Source organism: Pelodiscus sinensis, chromosome 12, assembly GCF_049634645.1.
Source record: "Pelodiscus sinensis isolate JC-2024 chromosome 12, ASM4963464v1, whole genome shotgun sequence".
NCBI lineage: Eukaryota > Metazoa > Chordata > Testudines > Trionychidae > Pelodiscus > Pelodiscus sinensis.
The window spans coordinates 38,518,614-38,538,550 of NC_134722.1; the positions used below are offsets into that span (position 1 = coordinate 38,518,614).

The 19,937-nt window shown below is 45.5% G+C and overlaps 1 protein-coding gene across 3 annotated transcripts in view; it reads left to right on the plus strand.

Moving 5' to 3' along the window:
• SLC7A6 (solute carrier family 7 member 6) overlaps positions 1-19,937 on the plus strand; it is a 77,420-nt gene that overhangs the window by 1,491 nt on the left and 55,992 nt on the right. For 2 of the 3 annotated variants that reach the window (XR_012906754.1, XM_075940341.1), the window contains exons 2-3: positions 12,813-12,887; positions 13,971-14,542. Coding sequence is in view for 2 of the 3 variants with exons in the window: in XM_075940341.1 (XP_075796456.1) it covers positions 14,011-14,542 (532 nt within the window). In the remaining variant the exon portion in view is untranslated. The remainder of the gene's footprint in view (positions 1-12,812; positions 12,888-13,970; positions 14,543-19,937) is intronic. The other variant, XM_075940342.1, reaches the window with a different exon arrangement.

Consider the following 19,937-nt stretch of genomic DNA (forward strand, 5'->3'; position numbering starts at 1 on the left):
GCCGCTGCTGAAACTGACCAGCAGCGGCTGAATCAGGACCTGGGGCAGAGCAGCTGGGGTGCTGCCGGGTTGGTCCAGTAGTGCCCACAGGCGCTGCAGGACCAATCGGCAGCGCCCCAGCTGCTCTGCCCCAGAGTCCAAAACAAAAGCCTGGTCTGCTGGGGGGGGGGAGCACACTAGCTGCGCCCCCCCCCCCAGCAGACCAGGGACATGGGGAGCAGAGCCGCAGCGGCAGCGGGGTGCCGCGCCTCTGAGGCTTTGCTCTGGCAAAGCCTCAGAGGCAGGGACCCCGCCACGGCTGCGGCTTCAGTCTGGGTGCCTGTGGTCTGCTGGGGACGGCCCCCAGCAGACCACAGGCACCCGGACTGAAGCCGCAGCCGCGGGGGGTCCCGCGCCTCTGAGGCTTTGCCAGAGCAAAGCCTCAGAGGCGCGGGGAACTGCCGCTGCTGCCGCTCCAGTCCGCCGCTGCTGCCGCTCCAGTCCACCGCTGCTGCCGCTCCAGTCCGTAAGTCGGATCCGCGTAAGTCGGGGACTGCCTGTAGTAACTTGGAGCTGCAAGTGAAGACTGATTATGGTCTACTTGCTTAGACCATGTTTACAATACAAGATAAGGTCAAACTTTTTAAGGTTGACTTCTTACCACCCAATTTTGTAAAGTCAAAGGTCCGTGTCCCCACTGTGTGCAAGAATGCAACCTAGTTCGAAGCTGTGCATCCCCAGTAGGGAGTCTGCTGTCGACTTAGTGTGTCAGTGCATCACTCTCAATCTCACAGTGCTTGTGTTGCTTTGTGTTCTGTGTTATGCTCCCGGTACACATTGAGACCAAAATTGTGCAGCAGGTGGTTCTGGGTTTATGTCCTCAGTGTCCCATAATGCACTTTGTCTACTCCCTCCCCGTTTGCCTCAGATCAATGGGAAATAGTCTTTTTGTACCCTTTATGGCTCTGGTTACCTGTGCAGCGTGAGAACCATCACTTTGTGGATCCCATTGTGCATCAAAGCATTGTAATGATTGTTTACCTTGGTGTGCCTAACAAGGGAGTATATTGAGAGTATAGGCATGGTACTGCTGTTACACAATTAGCCAAAGCAATCAATACCATTCTGCTACAGAGGGTAGTGAATCTGGGAAATGTGCATGCGACAGAGGAGGGCATGGGCAGTGAATATCCTAGGCAGGGGAAGGCACTGCTTTCCCAAAATGCCTCCCCTGTGCACCACTGGAGTCGCCTAGATCAGTGGTGCGCAACCTTTTTTCATTTGTGACCGCTGAATTTGATTGAGCACAAAAAAAAGGAAGGGGCTCTTTTAATTGTCGGGCCGCTCTCCTGCTACTCCCCCGGCACCCGCCGAGCCGGGAAGTCCGGAGAAGTGGCCAGCCGAATCCAAGGGCTGTGATGCCCTCTCTCCCCTCCCCCCCAGGAAGGCAGCCGTGACCCTCGTAGGTTGCGCACCACTGTCCTAGATTCACTCCCCCAGCCTGCTGGTGTGATTAGGGATGTTGAAGACTAGTTGACTATCCGATAAGCCAAATGCTTATTGGTAGCTTTTGACTAGTTGATTAGTAGATATCGCGCCTGTGTCTCTGCCCTCCCTCCCCCCCTTGCTGCCTCTATGTGAGAGAGGAAGTAAAGGGGAGTGGAAGAGGTTCTTGGAAGTGGCAGCGCTGCACAGCGGCACTGCCACTTTGAAACCCCAAGGCGGCCGCTGCACAGCTGATCCGCCACCCTGCTGTCCTCCACACTGCTGTCCTGATGAGTGTTTTGGGAGGTATAATGGATAGGAGTGCTGACTAGCACCCAGTGATTAGGGGGTTAAACTCAGGTAGCTAGCAAGGGTGTTGGCCATAGGGCCGGGAGAACCAGTTGAAATAGAGTGCTGAAATTTGAATTGGATATAGATACTTTGCCTGCTTTGTTTGTGTGGGAGAGTTAAACCAGGAGTTGAGATACACAGAATGATTTAAACCCAAGCACGACTACCATGCCTCCGAGGAATTTGGAGCATAGAAGTGGACTGATCCAAGAAAAGATTGGGACTAAGTAAGAAGGAAAGTGAATCTAGTCACAATCAGTGTATTTTGTGTGTGGTTTGGTTTGAACTGCTCTGTGCGAATCTATGCCTCCCCATTTACCATATAAGCATTGTTCTCAGAGATTTTCCTTAGTATTTTAATTTGTTTTCTTACTTTCTCTGTAACATCTAGCAGCCAAATATGCTTTATCAAGTATATCCTTTGTTTTGTAATAAAAATAATGTTTTTAAGGTGATGTTTTGATTCTGGTGTCCTGGAAGGTACAGGAGGTCTGTCTGTCTTTGTGTGTCTGCATGCCTCAGACTGAGAGGTCAGCTGCCAGAGGCTGCAGCTTGTTTGTTTTTTTTCTCTTCTTTTTCAAGCTCTTTTGGGGGCACCCCTGGGGGTGAATTGAAATGTTTGCCCCTATTTCTAGGGAAAAATCACTTGATGGTGGCACCTACCACCCCTCCAAATCTGTGCATTTGTGATTCTGGGGAAAGTTTTTGTAACCAGTGTCTGTAGTGGCAAGGTATGTTTAAAGTCTTTGTAGGCCCCCACCTTCTGCACTCAGAGTGCCAGAGTGTGAAGAGCCTGACAGGAGAATTCCACAGTCTGGCTTGGGAATCTGGTCTAGTCCGTCGTCCCCCCCCGTCCCCCCCCCCCCCCCCCAGGGTCAAATGCATCTACTCATAGAAGCAGCATGTTTGTGGTGATGCTCCAGACCATCCATTTCCCTCCTTTGTTAGGACTGCCTCGGAGCCTTTATTTTCATTAGGCACTTTCTCCGTCATGGACTTTGTAATCTTCACATAGATATCTGCATTTCATTTCTAGTTCAGAGTTCTGCAAGAATGGATTCCCCTCCCCATGCGTCAGTGAGGTCCAAAATCATCTTCACAGACTATCCTGGTGCTCATTTGCACCCCTGGGAACTGGAGCTCATGGGACTTGAACTCATAGCCAGGTGTGCTGCCTGCTCTGAGGTGTGCTTACCATGGTAGACACACAGGAAATGAAATTCAAAGTTTCCTGGAGTTTCTCCTGTTCACCTGGAGATCAGTAGAGCTTCAAGTCCTGTCCAGAGTGGTCACAACAGAGCACTGTGGGATGCCTTCCAGAGACCAAGAACATCATTGTTGATTTTAGCAATGCTATGTATACATGACTGTAAAGTCACCATCCAAGTTTGAATTTAGTGTTACTCATTATGAAAAGCAGGAGTACTGAAATCAGCTTTAGAGGCCCTGAAAGTCAACAGAACAGGCTTGGAACTGAAGACTCATTGTTCAGAAAATCGACCTTATATAGCTAACTTTGACCTAAACTCCTAACGTAGACCAGGACTTAGTGGAGTGGGTAGGAGAGTGTTTTCCTCAGCACTACACTAGGTTCTTGAATACAGTTCCTGGGGTTTTAATGTGTAGAACTTTGTTTAGGAATTTGTTACCTTAAAAACCAGTTTTTTAAATGTGTTGGTATTTATGTAGTTAAGGCTCTTTGCTGACAGAGCCTAGGTATGCACTCTTGAAGAATGTCTAGTGTCTGACTGGAACGCCTTTCCCTCTGTCTCTGACTTTGTTTACACTTGCAGTATTAAAGTGCTGCCATGGCAGCACTTTAATGTGATTGTGTGGTTGAGGTGCCAGAGCTGGGAGGGAGTTCTCCCAGAAGATTACGAAAACAAGATCTATGAGGTGCATAGCTCCCAGGACTAGGAGCCCGTGTAGACTTGACAGATTACTGCGCTGAAACTTTCTCAGTAGGGGGCATGAAAATCACCATGCTGAGCACAGTAAGTTTCAGCACGATATAGAGATGTAAGAGTTTAACCAGTTATGAAGCAGCTTATTGGCTAACTGGTTTTCAGTTTCTGCTATTAAACTCTGTTTAGAGTTCTTCTAGGCTGTCAGCCCCATGGCCAGGGTCCCTCCAGGCTGCTGCCTGCCTGCCAACCAGCAGTAGAGCTTGAGGTGCGGCGCTGGCTGCCAGGCCCCTTCATGTGCTAGGATGCCTGCCAGTGGCAGAGCCTGAGTTGTGGGACCAGCAGCTGGGATCTTGGATTAACCCCCCTCCCTACTCCAGGTCTCGGGGTAACCGTTTAACCATGTAACTGATAGAATTTTAATCAGTTACACCATTACTGGTTTTATACTTTTTTTTTTTTTTTTTTTTTTTTTTAAAAAGCATCCTTGGTGCAGTAACTTGTCAGTCTAGAGCACTAGTCTCCAGCCTTTTTAGCCACAAGATCATTTTTTCAATTTAGGTGCAATGTAAGATCTACCTCAAACCCAAGTACCCTTGCCTGGCTTCCTTCCTGCCCCTTCTTTGAGGCCCTGCTCCACCCCTTCTCCAAGGCTTCACCCTGCTCACTCCATCCCCCTTCCTCACTCACTTGCACCAGGCTGAGGTACAGGGTTGAGGTTTAGGCTCTGGTTTTGAGCCAAGGTGTTTGGAGTGTGGGAGGGACTCTGAGCTTAGCCCCTGGTGGAGGTTTGGGATCCAGAAGAAGTTTCAGGGGGCAAGCTCTGAGGAATATGGGTGCAGGGGGACTCACGTTTGGGACAGGAGGTTCAGGGCTAGGATGGGTTCAGGAAGCAGGCTCTGGCTGGGCACTGTTTAAATGAAATGGTTTCAGAGTGATAAAGCAGTTGAGTTAAGGCAGGCTTACCCCTGCCCTGGCCCTGCACCACTCCTGAAAGCAGCTGGTATGGATAGCAATGGCTATATAGTGCCATGTGCTGCCCCTCATCCACAGGCACTGAACTCACAGCTTTTACTGGCCACAGTTCTGGGTTATTGACCAATGGGAGCTGCAGGAGTGGTGTCTGCAGGTAAGGACAGCATGTGGCAACTCCCTACTCTGCCTTACTTGGGGCTGCAGGGACATGCCAGCCACGTCCAAAAGTAGCAATATAGGGATAATGACTCCAGCCCCGACAAGTTAGGCATTTTAGAACTCACTACTCAAAGAATTACATTTAAGCATAAGAGAGAGATGAAAATGATGAAATGCACAAACCAGTCACAAACCAAAAGTGACATACTTTGCAAGCAGTAAAAGAAGTAACAACACCCCCACCCTCCTGCATATGTGTTGGGTCAGGAGATGAGAGTGAAGGACAGTGTATGTGAGTGACAGACACACACCCACACTGGCTATATCTAGACTGGCATGATTTTCCACAAATGCTTTTAACGGAAAAGTTTTCCGTTAAAAGCATTTGCGGAAAAGAGGGTCTAGATTGGCACGGACGCTTTTCCTCAAAAAGTGCTTTTGCGGAAAAGCGTCTGTGCCAATCTAGACGCGCTTTTGCGCAAAACAAATCTGAGCTGTCTACACTGGCCCTTTTGCGCAAAAGCTTTGCAAATGGGAGCAGCATAGCATTTCTGCATGAAGCACTGATTTCAGACAGAAGGAAGTCAGTGTTCTTGTGGAAATTCAAGCGGCCAGTGTAGACAGCTGGCAAGTTTTTTCTGCAAAAGCAGCTGCTTTTCCGGGAAAAACTTGCCAGTCTAGACACAGCCATTGTGTGCGAGTTACTGAGATTTGCATTGCCATGCTCCCTCCGTCCCCTTCTCTTTGTGTGTGGAGAGAGGGTGCAGGAGTGGGGGGAGGAGACAACTTGACAACTCCCCATACCTGCACAAGAAGCAGGAGGCTCCCAGGAGATAGTACCAAGGCAGAGTGCAGGAGCAGCATGACAATTAGAGAAGTGGCAGCACTTGATAGCTTCCAGACCAAACCAGTTAGGGTCACCTGTTGGAAATGCCAAGGTCTACCAGTAGATCCCAATCTATTGGTTGACAACTAGAAAAGCTCGTTGTGTCAGAGGCCTAGGCTAAGTCTATACTGGCACTTTACAGTGCTGTACCTTTCTGGCTCAGGGGTGTGAAAAACACATGCATCCCATTCTCTCAATTCTCCTCACAGAGGTGGTTTACATAAAGCACTGGGGCTATGTCTAGACTGCAAGCCTCTTTCGAAAGAGCCTCTTTCGAAAGAGCGTCTAGACTGCACGGAGAAATTTTGAAAAAGCGGCTTGCTTTTTCGAAAGAAAGCATCCAGTGAGTCTGGATGCTCTCTTTCGAAGAAGCCCTATTTACATTGAAGAACGCCTTCTTTCGAAAGAGGAACTTTCGAAAGAAGGCGTTCTTCCTCGTAAATTGAGGTTTACCGCCATCGAAAGAAAAGCCGCGTTCTTTCAAATTAATTTTGAAAGAACGCGGCTTGAGTCTGGACGCAGGGGAAGTTTTTTCGGGAAAAGGCTACTTTTCCCGAAAAAACCCCTGAGTCTGGACACAGCCTGGGAGACCTCTCTCAGTGCTTATGCTGTGGCCACATTTTCAGTTTAAAGTGCTGCCACAGCAGCACTATAAACTTCTGTATGTGGACACAGCCTCAGTTGCTAGCCTTTAGATTGCATTGAGACTGTCATCTGTTTGCTGGATTATTAAGAAAGGAACATAGTCTCAATTTACTGTTTCTTTGCTAGTGAGAGAGATTTATATTTTACAGCCTGTTCTGGATTGCTGTTAATTGCAGTTCATTTTGTATATGGTTCCCCCAGATGCCATAGGAATGGGAACACTATAACTTATTCTACAATGAAAAAAAGCTGATTGGATGAGCCATAGTAGTGGGATGTTCGTTCCACTTTAATACATTTTTTAGGAGAGCTTTCATAGGGTACATCTAGGCTATAGCACTATTTCGGGATACCAGAGGTGCTCGCTATTCTGACGTCCCTGTAACCCTTGTTCCATGAGGATTAAGGGACTTTTTGGAATAGCAGTTTATTTCGAAATAAGATACTCAATTTACATAGCTTAAATTGCGTCACTTATTTTGAGCTATGGGTGCAGTGTAGAGAACTGTTTGAGATCTAAATACATATAGCTCCTTCAGGATCCTGAAGATGCAACTAATCTAAGATAGCTGTAAAGGATGTGTGGAATTAAAACCCAAACTTCAGCACAATCAGTATTCTGTCAATTGATTTTGTTTCAAGGACAGTTTGTTGTTCATATTGTTTCCCTATCCCTAAGTCTGTTGTTGGAGGTTGTCTTTTTGCTGGCTCTCCTTTGAGCTGAACAACTCTTTTCACTTGCCATGTCTTGCCATCAAGATCACTTTTTTTCTGCAGAAAGAGAAAAGAGCAAGACACTAAGCACATCATGAATGATTAAAAGGGAACATGCAGTCAAATGTCTATCTAAATTGCATGTCTTCTGGTATCTGTGAAGAGTAGGGATATTAATAATTAATTGAATAGTTGTGTAATCGCACAAAATATTATTGGTTACACTATTGAATAGTAGAGTATCCGAGGCAACAGCGTGGGCTGGCAGGCGTAAGCTGGTGTGCAAGGGAAGCCAATTCAAAAATCAGTTCCCCCTGGAGACTGGCTCCTGCCTACCACCCCACACTGCAGCACCAACCCCTGTCTGCACTGGGACAAAGCACCCTATGGCCAGAAGTTATTCAAGCATCCCACAGACCAGCTTCTGTACTCAGTGTCCCTGGGCCTGCCGTGGACAGAGGCCGCTCTGTGACAGCAGCTCCTTTCTGGGGGGGAGGGTCTGAGAATGAAAATAGGCCATATTGGAGTTCAGTTACTGCCACTGGATGATTTGTAACAGGTGTCGCTGTTGACCCTCACAAGTTTCTCTTCCCTCAGAACAAGGCATGTCTCTTGTCTAATGTTTTCAGACCTTGTCACTGTAGTGCAAAACATCCACATGTCCATATGTGTGGCAACTGTTCTGTGTTCTTAGTATCCTACCACATGGGACACCTCACCTTATTAATAGTCCATTGGATATTCATAATCTACCTTGACCACAAAGTAGACTTTCTAGCAAAATGCTTTATGTATTGAGCCTCGTGTTGGTTTTACTTTGTAGCTGTTTCAAGAGTAAATAGCTTCAGCACATTAATTGTATAGCTGCTGGCTTGAAAGGCATGGAGTGAAGAGAAGGCGCCTCCAGTGAAGATGGAAAAATACTGGGATAAGGGAAAATGTACAAGAGAATCTTGGGGAGAGTGGAGAAGATAACAATGGGGACTTAATGTTAGCATCCCTTTTCTTTGTACTATTGTTATCAAAAGCTCATGAGTGAGCTTCTTTTGGGAGTGTTGTAAACTACCATGGATTTAGCTATAAAAGTAGGAGCCACACAAATAGATTTCCACTGAGGAAAGATCTTATTCCTTACTTTTAAATATTTCCTTTCATTCAGCCTCTTAAAATGCTGTAGGAAATGAAACCCCAGACATGGAATTTTCATTGAGGTATCGGGCTTGGTGGCCATTAGGATACCAAAGTGATTGTAAGGATGTTAAAAGACCATTTGAAAATAATAACATTCAGCAATAAAAGAGCATTGTGTCACTGAGATACTGATATGTGGCATGAAGTTAAATCAGCATGCTGGGGTGTATGACTCTGGAATTCACGTACAAGGCACTACACGTCTCATTCTTTTTCTCCAGCCTTTTCTTTTTGCTACCTAATAGGCCTCTGACAGAAACCTGAGGTTTTAGTTTGTTTTCTGTTCTCTTTCTAACCGTGACACAGTTTCAGTTTTGTTCACTAATATTTTTTTTTCCATGTTCTACATTCATCCTCTGGGGTGGTTCTTTGATTATATGAGGACTGCTAAGTTTGGTGCCAGTTAGTACTAGGTGGAGTGTCACTGTAGATACTTTATCTGCATTGTTTACATGGTTTTCAAGTAGCCCACTAGGTATTATTTATATAGACACACAAGCAGTCCTATCCATGAGGTCCACCAGTCATAAAATAAGACTAGAGGAAAGCTGTATCTGAATGAACTGTTATGTGCATGTATTAATGCCAAATTTTTTTGCAATATTTACCATTTAATAATACTTATAAGCATGCCTTCAAGAGGGCCTTCAAGGTGGTAAGCAGACTGTGAGTGTGAGGTTCCCTACATAAAGGATTATATGCAAAAATGTAGACTAGAGTGAGAGAACTTTGTGGCAGTTGTTTTGAGCATGGTGGCAGATAAAAGAAGAGACTGGTTGAGTAGGAGGAGCTGGTAGACAAGGAGCTTAAGTTTGTGGTGTTGGCAAGCACAAATTAAAGGATTTGAGCAGTTGCTGGACCAACGATCCAAGTATGTAACTCTGCCTGTGGGATTAATATTTGAACATAAACTCGAGTGGCTTTTGTTCTTAGTTGGAACAGAAAAACCAAGTCCACCATCTTTCTATAGGATTAGGTTGTGTCTGTGAATGAGTTCACCAAATGTTTGTTGAGCCAAAGCCTGTTTCACTGTGTACACAGGGCAATGTCTTGAAAGCGGTTATATTGGCCAGTGTGAATGGGTTAAGAATACCATAAACCAGGGGACTCAAAGTCAATTTACCTTAGAGCCAGTGCCAGTCCTCAAATCCTCCCAGTGGGCACCACCACCACCGGTCGCAGAGCAGGGCTAAAGCAGTGTCTGGCTGCTAGCACCATGTCACTGCCAGCATGTCACTGTGACGTGGGGGAGATGTGTGCAGAGCCATGCCATCCATAGGACAGTTTGGTGCAGCTGCCCCGGACATTGCAACTGTCGTCCCAGTCTTCCTATGGATGGGATGGTCTCCCAAACTCAGGTTAGGACCATGTGAGGATTGGGACCAGCAGCAGAAGTCAGCCCTCTTCCCCCCCCCCTCCCCCCCACACACATTCACCATGACAGAGGGAGCTGTGGGGAAGCAGAGCTACACAGCAGCCTCCTCTGCTTGATTGCCATCTTCCAAGCCAGCTTGTATTGGGGGTGGGGTGCTCTGCTTCTCGCCACCACAGTGAAGCAGAGCGATCAGTCTGGCCTGTGAGATGGCAGCAGAGGAGGAATTGCTACATTGCTCCACTTCTTCACAGTGCTTGTGTAACCCACCCTTCTAGTGTGGTTCACTGTCCCATGCAGTGGCACCTAGACCACAGTAACAGATAAAAACAAGAGACCTCTACAGCATGGGCTGAGAGCCAGCTGGCTTTTAGCTCAAAGGGTAAAAGCTCCTATACTAAGCTCCAGAGATCCCATTTCTCCCAATAAACAGTTTTCCTTATGATGTTTCATTCTTGCAACTAGGCCCTGCTTCTTCAGGATTTTAAAAGGGTTCAAAAAAGAATTAGATACGTTTATGGAGGACAGGTTCATCAAAGGCTAAGAGCCAGGATGGGCAGGAATGGTGTTCCTAGACTTTTTGTCAGAAGCTGGGAATGGGTGACGAGAAGATTACTTGTTCTGTTCATTCCCTGTGGGGCACCTGGTAGTGGCCACTGTTGGAAGACCAGGTGCTGAGCTAGATAGACATTTGGTCTGATCCACTGTGGCTGTTCTTATGTTCTGCAATGCTTACACTTGTCACATTTTCCTTTTTCATCCAGAAAATGAACTTCTTCAATATAGGGTCTCTTTTATGCCCAGAAATCATGGCAGTTTTGGTTGCAAAAATGTGGGGGAATGTAAAGTTGTGAATATACTGAACAACGTCTTCCTTTTTTCTTTCTAGTCCACTCTACAGTTCCTTTCTATGCTGCCTCTGTCCTTTTGTATGTATTATCTCTGTCTTTAAGAAAGTGTCTTAACTAACTCCTGTGCTGTGTTTAGCCAAGGTCCACAACCACATAAGCACAGAATGAAAACAATAATATCCAGCTCTGTCTGTCTTTGCACATGTTACCTTTTAGTCTGCTGAGAAACAGAAATTGAAAATCCAGAATTTTCAAGAAGTAAGAGCTAGAAGTTAGGCTGGACAAACTATAGTTATTCATTCATTCATTCATTCATTCGTTCTTATGAGACTAAGTGTATGTATAGCATGTTTGTGGTGAGATTTTATTGTGACTGTTATTTTAAAAGTGAAAATTGGTACAGGTTGTACCTCCCTCATCCAGCATCCTTGGGACCTGACTGGTCCCGAATGAGGGATTTTTCCAGACCAAGGGAGGTCCAGACCTGCTGCTGGTCTCCGTCTTGCCTCCCTGCCCACAGGCTTCCTGGCTTCTCACCCCTGAGCCCAGCTGAGCTGCACACTGGTTCCTGGCTCCCTGCCCTGCAGCCTAACTGAGCCCCACAACAGTTCCCAGGCCTGCACCCTCTGCAGTGTGCTGGGACTCCCTGCTACTGGAACATCCATGGCTATACCAGATCATGGATGTTGCTGGACCAGAGAATCCCAAATTTTAGAGGTACAACTTGTACTGTTGATTTTAAAAGATTAAAAAAAATCCAGTTTAAATAAAAATATTTTTTTAAATAAATCATCAGTGTGATGCTGTTGCAAAAAAAAGCAAATATGATTCTAGGTTGTATCAACAGGTGTGTTGTAAGCAAAACTCGTGAAGTCATTCTGCCGCTCTACTCTGCACTAGTTAGGCCTCAGCTGGAGTACTGTGTCCAGTTCTGGGCGCCACATTTCAAGAAAGATGTGGAGAAATTGGAAAGGGTTACAGAGAAGAGCGACAAGAATGATTAAAGGTTTAGAGAACATGACCTATGAAGCCAGGCTTCATGAACTGGGCTTGTTTAGTTTGGAAAAAAGAAGATTAAGGGGGGACATGATAGCGGTTTTCAAATATCTAAAAGGGTGTCACAAGGAGGAAGGAGAAAATTTGTTCCTCTTGGTTTCTGAGGACAGGACAAGGAGTAATGGGCTTAAAGTGTAGCAGGGGAGGTTTAGATTGGACATTAGGAAAAAATTTCCTAACTGTCAGGGTGGTCAAATATTGGAATAAATTGCCAAGGGAGGTGGTGGAATCTCCCTCTCTGGAGATATTTAAGAACAGGTTAGATAGACATCTGTCAGGGATGGTGTAGACGGAGCTTGGTCCTGCCTTGAGGGCGGGGGGCTGGACTCGATGACCTCTTGAGGTCCCTTCCAGTCCTATTATTCTATGATTCTATGATTCTATCAATTTTTATCTGCCCTGCTTCACTAGAAAACAATGTCCTTGACTCATGTAGTCTCTCCAGATTGTTAAATGAAATAAACAAGGAGTAAGATGGGTCTAAGGCCTTATCATACCAGCTCTTCCACATTCCTGTCAGTGCTGTAAAAAAACTCAGACCTTTGCCTATCCTTCCTAAGTTTCAGTGGGCAGAGAGGCTATGCCATATCTTTCAATAAATGTGTGGCTATATTGAGCACATTTTCCATGACTAGGGTTGCCAGGTGTCCGGTTTTCAACCGGACAGTCCAGTATTTGAGCTTTCTGTTTGGGAAACAAATTGAGAAAATATAAATGTCCGGTATTTTCTAAATAAGATAATGTAGATTGTGATGTAATGTCAAATGTGTCCAGTAATCTTGTTGAAACCATCTGTCAACCCTTTCCATGACCTATTTTCTGGTTTGGCTTTTTCCCTCTGAAAAATAAATGTCAGGTAAATACGGGGCAACAGGAAAGGTTCAGGATTTCCAGAGCTTTGGGGCAGAATCCTTAACATTTGGGGAGAATAAGTCCCGGTGTGTTTAATATTTTTTTCTTTACCTTTTTTCTTTTATTTCTGATACTTTATCATACGATATTTCTGTGTGGGATAACTTGTTCCAAATCTGACTGATTTTTGACTGTATTCTGTCATTATTGTTTGCTCTGACAGAATAAATGTTTAACGTTTTAAACAAATCTTTTTAAAAGCCTTAAGGGATGATTTGCAATACAGCAAACCTATTTGATTATATAAGGGAAATTACTTCTCAAATTCAGTCACTATTTTAATTTACATAAATAATACTATTTTTGAATATTTTTTTTCCCCTTTTATGTAGAGAGAAGCCTCATACAGGACATAATGTGAACAGGCTATATTCCATTCCAGTAAATGGTCTACATTCCATTTCTGTGTAGGTCACATTTATTTCCCTTGTGTTTAAAATTTTTAAAATGGCTTGAAAGAGTAAGAATAAACTTAGAATATCTTCTATCTGAATGCTCTAATTTGCATATGCTATTTACACGATTTACTTTGTAGCCTATAATATTGACAATATATAACAAAGGATTTGATTTTTTTTTTTCAAAACCAAGGTTCTATAACTACATGAATAAAGAGTGCAAATTAAGATAATCGTGCATGAGTTGTGTGTTAGATGCACCTGTTAATTATTTTCAAGCCCAAATACCTGAATTGTGTGCATAATTATGTTGGACCTGCTGAAAATCAGAGCATAAACACCTTCTCTGTGCCTTCCCCCTCTTTGCTAGGTTAGTGCCAGGATCAATTTCAAAACTGTTTTACTTTTGGAATAAAATACCCCCTAATTAAGTTTCTGTTACAAAGAAAATCTAATGCAAGATAATAATTGCTTTCTGTGTTAGAGCAACTGCTTTGCCAAATCTTACCCAGACTTGCATCTTTCTGCACTGCGGAAGGCCACTGAAATGTGAACTCAGGATTTAGTCATTGGCAAGGACAGTATATAAAGACAGTAGCAGATTTTTAGAAAATACATAGGCTTGCTCTTATGAAACTTTTGATAATCCAGTCAATTGTTAGATTTTGAAGGAAAGGTAGTGTCAGTGCAAATTAAAGAACAACTTCGTTTAATCGGGTTGTTTCATTTCTAAATGTCTATATTGTGTCTGTATTTCAGAATTGTTGGTATTGCTACAATCTTGCATCCAAGTGTAAAAAGGCCAGCAGTGATTTCCCTACCGCCACCCCCCCACCTTGCAAATCGCCATCACATTATTCTTTTCACCTTTTTCTTAAGATATTACCTTAAGATATTTTGAGATGGTCACTTGTTCAAATGTCATGATTTACTCTTCTTCAAAATCATATAGCTTAGCAACACAAGGTAGCTAAAATAGGGATATTGGAGGTTACGTAACTCAGTCCTATGCTTCAAGAAAGCTTTATATATAGAGTTAGACAAAAAGTTATTGCTGTTGTTAATTTTTAACTGTCTGTGCTTTTGTTTTAGATTGGGACTGGCATTCTAGAGAATACACAACAATTCCACAATGGAAGAAAAGGCAATTGGTACAGTAGCTCATAACTCTATATCTGAATACTGTCCCATCAAGGAAGCAAACAAGCTAGATTCAAGTGACAGCTGTGAAATATATGAAAGAAACAAAGAAACTATGCAGCTGAAGAAAGAAATATCTTTGCTTAATGGAATCAGTCTCATTGTAGGCAACATGATTGGTTCGGGTATCTTTGTCTCTCCCAAAGGAGTTCTCATCTACAGTGCCTCCTTTGGATTGTCTCTAATAATCTGGGCAACAGGAGGGATTTTTTCAGTGTTTGGAGCTCTCTGCTATGCTGAACTGGGAACCACAATTACTAAGTCAGGAGCCAGCTATGCATATATCTTGGAGGCCTTTGGGAGCTTTATTGCTTTTATTCGCTTATGGACCTCACTGTTGATTGTTGAGCCAACTAGTCAAGCAATTATTGCAATAACTTTTGCTAACTACATTGTGCAGCCTATCTTCCCTTCTTGTGATCCACCCTATGTTGCCTGTCGTCTCATCGCAGCTGCTTGTATATGTAAGTATTATGTGAAAACTAACATGATTATTATGGTAAACATCTGTTGCATATAGTCCTGTTTAGATTCCAGAAGTGTAGTGTTTGAATTGGAATAGGAAATGGTTTCCAGCTCATAAGCAGTATAGATGGGGTGTACTTAATGAAAAGATTTTGACGTAATTTAAAAGCAGAACATGGGGGGTGAGGGGAAGAATTGCATCATGTTTCTCATTTAATATTATTTATTAAACCCAATTATTAGCTATACTTCATTATTTGGACTGATTGTTTATGGCCCTGAGGTCCTACAAGATTTTAGAACTAGTAGAACTCTGCTCAGTTGATCTTATTTATAAATTTGTAAGAGGAAGAACAAGCTTTTCAACTTTCAGGAAGTTTATCAACTTTGATTGAACTCTTGTTGTTTAACTCAATTTAAATAAGGTCTTTTCTCAGTACCTGCAGAAGAGACCATGGCCTGATCTATGCTAGGAGCTTACACCGAATGTAGTTGCATGCGATTTTTTTTTCTAAACCGTGCATCCACACTACCAAGCCTGCCTCATCAACTTAAGGGCCACTAAAGTTCAGTTACTCCTGATTTCACAAGGACCAATGCTATTCCTGATCTTGCCTGGTTTGAGTTTGATAGTGTAGACTCAGTGCTGGTGAAGGTTGAGGCTATTGGCATCCGGGAGGCATCCCACAATGCTCTGCTCTGGCCAGAACTTGTGCCTCTACTGTTCTCTAGGTGAACAGGAAAAGCCTTGGAAAGTTTGAATTTCATTTCCCATGTTGCGAGCACATCTCAGAGTGAGCAGCACATCACACTGTGGCACACGTGACCATGACTTCTAATACATCAGTGATTTCAAATACATCAAGTCCCATGGACTCCAGTTCCCTGGGGCACAAAAGAGCATCTATGTGGAGTTTCTAGGAGATCTTGGATCTCATCAAGGCATGGGGAGAGGAATCCATTCTCTCCGAACTCTGAACAAGGAAATGAAATGCAGACATTTATGCAAAAATTGCAAACTGCTTGGTGGCCAAAGGATACTCCACTGACGCCCTGCAGTGCAGAGTCAAAATAAAGGAGCTGAGGCATTCCTACCACAATGCAAAGGAGGAGAATGGACAGTCTAGTGCAGCACCTCACACATGCCAGCCTACGAACAGCTGGATGTAATTCTGGAGGGGAGAGGGAAGGACCTGACCAGCTTCCCAAGCCTGACCATGGAGTCTGGCCACGGCTCTTCTGGCACCACCATGGAGGACAGCATCATGGTGGGGGAGGGGGAAGAGGAGGAGGAGGTGGTAGAGAATGGCCAGCCGGAGATTGAGGAGAGCCAAGAACTATTTATCATGCTGGAGCCAGACCCTCTCTTCCCAGGATGTCTCCAACTTGAGCACTGACCCAGGGAAGGCACTTCTCGTAAGTTCACAACTCTTTTCTTACTAGTGGGGTAAGGCAGTTGGTTGTGATGTGCGATGTGGTCTGTGGCTAGACAGCATGGGGGGTCCCAGAATAACTTGGTAATGTATCTGCAGATGAAGCAGGAATCTTCCCTGCACATTTCCATGAAGCTCTCAGATAAGATCAAAAAGTTCCTTCTCACAAGGTTTTTGGGGAGGCCAGCCTTACTTTATCCTCAATGGTAGGACACCTTCCCATGCCAAGCAGCCAGTAAGTGGTCTGGTGTCATTGTACTGCAAAACATTGTGGCATAAGGCCCAGGTTTCTGGCCATATTCAGTCAGCATCCACTCCTGATCACTCTGTGTGATTTGGAGAAGACTGATCTCTCATGGCAACCTGGATGAAGGAGAAGAGGAAGCTAGTCAATTTCTTCGGGAAGCTGCATGTGCCGGACACAGATCCTCCTCTCCCCCCTGTGGGCTGGAAAAGTATCACTGTCCTGGGAAGCCACAAGTACCAAACACAGAAGGAAGCTGCCTTGCCTCATCCCCTGCCTCCCTCCTGCAGTCTTCTGTGGGTTGGGAAATTAGCACTGTCCCAGGAACCCATGTGTGCTGGACACCGCCCCACTCCTCCAGCGTGACTGGACCCATCTCCCCTCCCCCTGCCTACAGACTCTGTAGGCTTGGAAAGTAGCACTGTCCTGGAAAGCCACGTGTGCTGGACACAAAGGGAAGCCACCCTCTACAGCCCCCCACCCCTCCACCTGCAGGCTCCTGACCTGGCTGGGCTCTTACCATGCTTGCCTGCCTCCAGACTACGAGTCCAAATACTCCTCTGAGAACTTGTGTATCTGCTGTACACTGGCCACTTTAAAACAAAAATTTAGTCTTGCACAGAATACATCTCCATTGTCTTTACAGAGACTCTCATTGTATGTTAACAGATAACACAATGTGTCTCCTGTAATGTGTGCCCTTGTAACTTTTCAGAACAGCAGCCAGCTAACTGCACACTTCCCTGGCACCAACATCTGTCCTCATAGCATAGCTCTGCAGGCGGAAACGGACAAGGGAGGATATGTTCAAGGAACAAATGAATACGCTGGTGGAGGAGATGTGGGCAGAACACCTGGATAGGATTGCAGAACGCCAGAAGAGGAGAGCGTGCAGGGAGCCATAAGTGAGGCAAAAGGACAGCATCTTTGCTTGCCTGATGACAGTGAAGAGCCTGGCTGCATACTCTCTCTCCTCCCCCCCCCCCCCCCTTGCTCTCACAAAGATTATGAAATACAGAGCAGGCTAATGCCATGAAGGGGAAATGTTGCATTTGCAGAAGGCCTCTTCCCACAATCCCATCCAGTCTGGTCAAAATAACTTTTCCCTCCTCCCCCAGCTCTATAGCATCCATCCCCAGAGTCCTCACAGTCTGCTGCGGCCCCAGGACATGAAGGGAGGCAGAATCAAGGACAGCCTTTACCTCCAGGACCTCCGGAGGCAACAGGCTGTCCATTGTGCATTTCTGAACCCCGTCCCTCCCCTTCAGGTACCCACTATGGACTTCTTTTATTTCCATGCTGTTTTCCCTAAATAAAAGCTCATGATCTCTGAACAACAGTTTCTTTATTGCTTGTGCTTCTGGGGTAGGGTAGGGGATTAAAGGCAAACACAGGGAATGCAAGGGCACCACATTGAGTGCAACATGCATGACTCTCAAAACTGGCTATTCATAAAACTGTCCTTCAAAGCCTCTCTGATTTGTGCTTCCTTAGTGCCCCGATGTCTGGCTGCTCAAAGTCTCTGGATAGGCGCTCTGCCTTGGCCACCCCACCCTGCCACATAACTACCCCCTTGCTCCCACAAAGATAATGGAATACACAGTAGAGTGACCCCTTAAAGGGGGAATGTTGCACTTGCTGAGGTCCAACCTAGTCAGGAAGCTCTTAACCTTTCCCTTTTAAATGTCCAAAAGTACATTCAACCACCATTCTGGATTTAAAAAAAAAAGCTTTCATGGGCATAGCTGTCTCTAAGGTGCTAAAGGACCATTCTTTTTTTTTTTTTTTTTTTAAATCCTGTGAAGAACTGTTATAGAAATCTAGTTCTGTGCTTTAAGCTCCTGCCCCAACCACTTGCTGTCACTTGCCTCACTTCACTGTAGCTTTGTCACTACAGAAGTCCTCCCTCACTACTTGAAAGCAGCTTGCAATCTAAAATTTAAAATCAAATGAAATGTGTAGAGCAGTGGTCTCCAAACTTTTTATGCCCAAGATTGCATTTTAAATCTCAGGGCAACTAAGGATCTACTCTGCCCCTTCTCTGAGGCCCTGCCCCTTCCCTGATGCTCTACCTACTTCAAGCCCCCCTTCCCCTCCATATCTTGCTCTCACTCACTTTCACTAGGTTAGGACAGAGTGCAGGCTCTGTGTTTTGGACCGAACGTTTTGGGAGTAGGAGGGGGTAGAGGTGCAAGCTGTGGGAGGGACTTTGGGTGCAGGAGGGCACTCCGGGCTGAGGCAGTGTTGGGATGGATGAGGTGTGCAGGGTGCTGTCTCTGGGAGGGGGCTCCAGGCTGGGGCAGAGTGTTGGGATGCAGGTGGGGTGCTGAGCATGTACCCTTGGCCAAGGAGAAAAACCCTGAATGCTTGTGGGAAGCAGGGCTTTGCATTTCCCCCCGCAGCACCTCCTAGCATGCAGGACAGCTGCTCTCCACCCTGGAGGCCCCAGGGAAAAGCCTGTGTGAGTGCACCACAGGGCTTGGTGGAGGAGTTCGCTTGACCACAAACATCGTAATGTGCCGGGCTTGACAAACGGCAGTGAAAATCGCTTGCCAGCCCCGTACTGCGCATGCGCAAGAGCCGCATTGCGCATGCACAGCCTGTGTGCAGCAGAAATCTACTCGCCACAGGCAAGTAGATTGTATAGTTTGTCAAGCCCTGGTAATGTGGTAGTCTGGGCTGCTGCATAACTCCAGCTGCACTCCTAGATGAGGCAGCATCTTCTCAATGCTCACAGGCAGCAGCCCCAACTCCCCTTGGAAGCTAGTTAGCTGACTTGTAATGATATCACCCCCTCCCCGCCCCATCGCAGAACTCCCTGCTGAATGCACAGGGGCAAGCCAAGCAAGTAGCCTCACTTCTCCTGAGGCTGTTGGGACCATTAGGGATGTGAATGGTTAACTGCTTAATGGTTAACTGGTGGCGTGCCTGAATGGGGCTTGCTCCAGTCCAACCAAGCTCATCTGTGGTGGCAGGAGCATCTTCCGCCCATGTCAGGTGTGGGGTGCTCCAACATGACCAGATGGGGGCACTCCAGCCCAGCTGGGTTGGAGCAGCCCCATGCCCAGCCCTGTTTTAGCAGTTAACTGTTCATATATAGCTTTCCCTCCCATCTGTTAAACATAATGTTTAACTGGTTAATTGATTACATGGTATTTTACATCCTAGGGGCCGTACTTAGAGGCTGCATCTAGACTGGCAAGTTTTTCCGCAAAAGCAGCTGATTTTGCAGAAAAACTTGCCAGCTATCTACACTGGCCACTTGAATTTCCGCAAGAACACTGACGATCTCATATAAGATTGTCAGTGTTCTTCCAGAAATGCTATGCTGCTCCCATTCGGGCAAAAGCCCTCTTGCGCAAATGCTTTTGCGCATGAGGGCCAGTGTAGACAATGCGGTATTTTTGTGTGCAAAAAAGCCCCGATCGCAAAAATGGCGATCGGGGCTTTCTTGCACAAAACCGCATCTAGATTGGCACGGATGCTTTTCTGCAAAAAGTGCTTTTGCGGAAAAGCGTCCGTGCCAATCTAGACGCGCTTTTCCGCAAATGCTTTTAACGGAAAACTCTTCCGTTAAAATTATTTGCGGAAAATCATGCCAGTCTAGACGTAGCCAGAGAAATGTTTGCTTGCTGGCCAGATCTACCACTTGCCACAGCAGTTGGACCAACTTTTTCTCATCAAATCCCAACTTAGCCCTGCAAGTACCAGCAGTCT